The sequence below is a fragment of the Aplysia californica genome, unplaced genomic scaffold (assembly GCF_000002075.1).
Source record: "Aplysia californica isolate F4 #8 unplaced genomic scaffold, AplCal3.0 scaffold00276, whole genome shotgun sequence".
NCBI classification, from domain to species: Eukaryota; Metazoa; Mollusca; class Gastropoda; order Aplysiida; family Aplysiidae; genus Aplysia; species Aplysia californica.
In genome coordinates, this window is record NW_004797546.1 from 915,216 (window position 1) to 916,824 (window position 1,609).

At 51.9% G+C, this 1,609-nt stretch overlaps 1 protein-coding gene across 1 annotated transcript in view; it reads right to left on the reverse strand.

Annotated features, from left to right (window-relative positions):
* Positions 1-247: 247 nt before the first annotated feature.
* Positions 248-1,609, reverse strand: part of LOC101846360 (arylsulfatase I) — a gene marked incomplete at both ends in the record, with an annotated part of 30,998 nt that continues 29,636 nt past the window's right edge. Inside the window, 2 exon segments of the mRNA XM_013084184.2 lie at positions 248-972; positions 1,340-1,493. Coding sequence (XP_012939638.1) covers positions 248-972; positions 1,340-1,493 — 879 coding nt within the window.

The window sequence follows — 1,609 nt, forward strand, 5'->3', positions numbered from 1 at the left end:
GTACTCACTACTTCAGTGTATTCACATAATCTAGAGTTAGTACTCACTACTTCAGTGTAGTCACATAATCTAGAGTTAGTACTCACTACTTCAGTGTATTCACATAATCTAGAGTTAGTACTCACTACTTCAGTGTAGTCACATAATCTAGAGTTAGTACTCACTACTTCAGTGTATTCACATAATCTAGAGTTAGTACTCACATTTCAGTGAGGTTACACATAGAGTGAGGTAGACCCACATGTACTCACCACTTCAGTGTGGCTCTCAGCAATGTTGTTGTACTCGCACGGGTCAGTCGGGATGTGGAACAAACATGGCGACTTGCGGGGGTCACAGTTGGTGCTGGCGTTTGCCGGTTTCACACCACACTCGATGCGCACGGGCGTGCCCCGGACCCAGTCCTTGCTCGCGCTGAACACCTGGCCCAAAGATATCTGCGAGTGGAACACCAGCTCTGCACCTTTCTTCCTCCCAGACGAGTGCAAATCTTCAAGTCTCGCCAAAATCTCCGGCCCCCAATACTCGCGATATTTCTGCTCCAGCTCTCGTCTGCGACTATCTTGTGTGACGCGTTCCGTGAGATCGTCTGTGAAGTTCAAATAGTTGAGCGTGATCTCATCACCAGCGAGCTGATAAGGAGGGTACCATCCGCCCCAATTCACGCCAACGTCACCGATCAAAAGCTTGTAGTCACCGACACGCACACCGGCAAAGTCTCCGATAGGGTCGATATTGTGAAGCATCTCGGTTCGAACCCCGCTGGAATTTCGACTCAGCATGTCCCAGGCGTTGAAACCGTCCAGGTTGTGTAGGGTGGAGGGGTCTCCCCCGGCCGCCGCGTACAGTGTGGGTAGCCAATCACAGACGTGGAGCATCTGCTCGGAGACATAGCCCTGAGTGTGCAGGAGTGGGCTGTGCAGGAGACCCACACCCCGCACCCCGCCCTCCCACAGTGTGGCCTTCACACCTCTGGGGAGGTACATAATATATAATTGGTCTCTTTTAATTAAGCACAAGGGGACTATCCTGAAAAATGCTGTTTTGGGAAAATTGAAGGTTAAGTTTTTGGACCCTTGTTCAGTTTCTTTTAAAAGACCAGGAGTGAGATGGGAAATTGTTGTAGGTTACCTAAGGGAAGGGGGCAAGGGGGGGGGGATTCTTGTAGGTTACCTAAGAAAGGAAATTGCCGTAGGTTACCGGAGGGAGTGAGGGGGGAGTTGTTGTAGTTTACTTGAGTGAGGGGGAAATTGTTGAGGGGGAAATTGTTGTAGGTTACCTAAGTGAGGGGGAAATTGTTCAAGGGGAAATTGTTGAAGGGGAAATTGTTGTAGGTTACCTGAGGGGGAAGTTGCTGGCAGCGTTTTTGTCAAAGCCGTTAGCGGGCCCCCCGTTGTCGGTGGTGAACACTATGACAGAGTTCTGGAGCATTCCGGAGGTCTTGAGAGCATCGTAGACGGCGCCCACCGCATCGTCTAGGGCAGACACCATGGCTGTGTGGGAGGGGTGGAGTGGGCGGGGAGGGGGTGGGGATGGAGGTGGAGAGGGGAGAGGGTGTTGGGGAGAGGCAGGGAAGGGTGAGTAGTGAGAGGTGAGGTGGGGTGGGGGT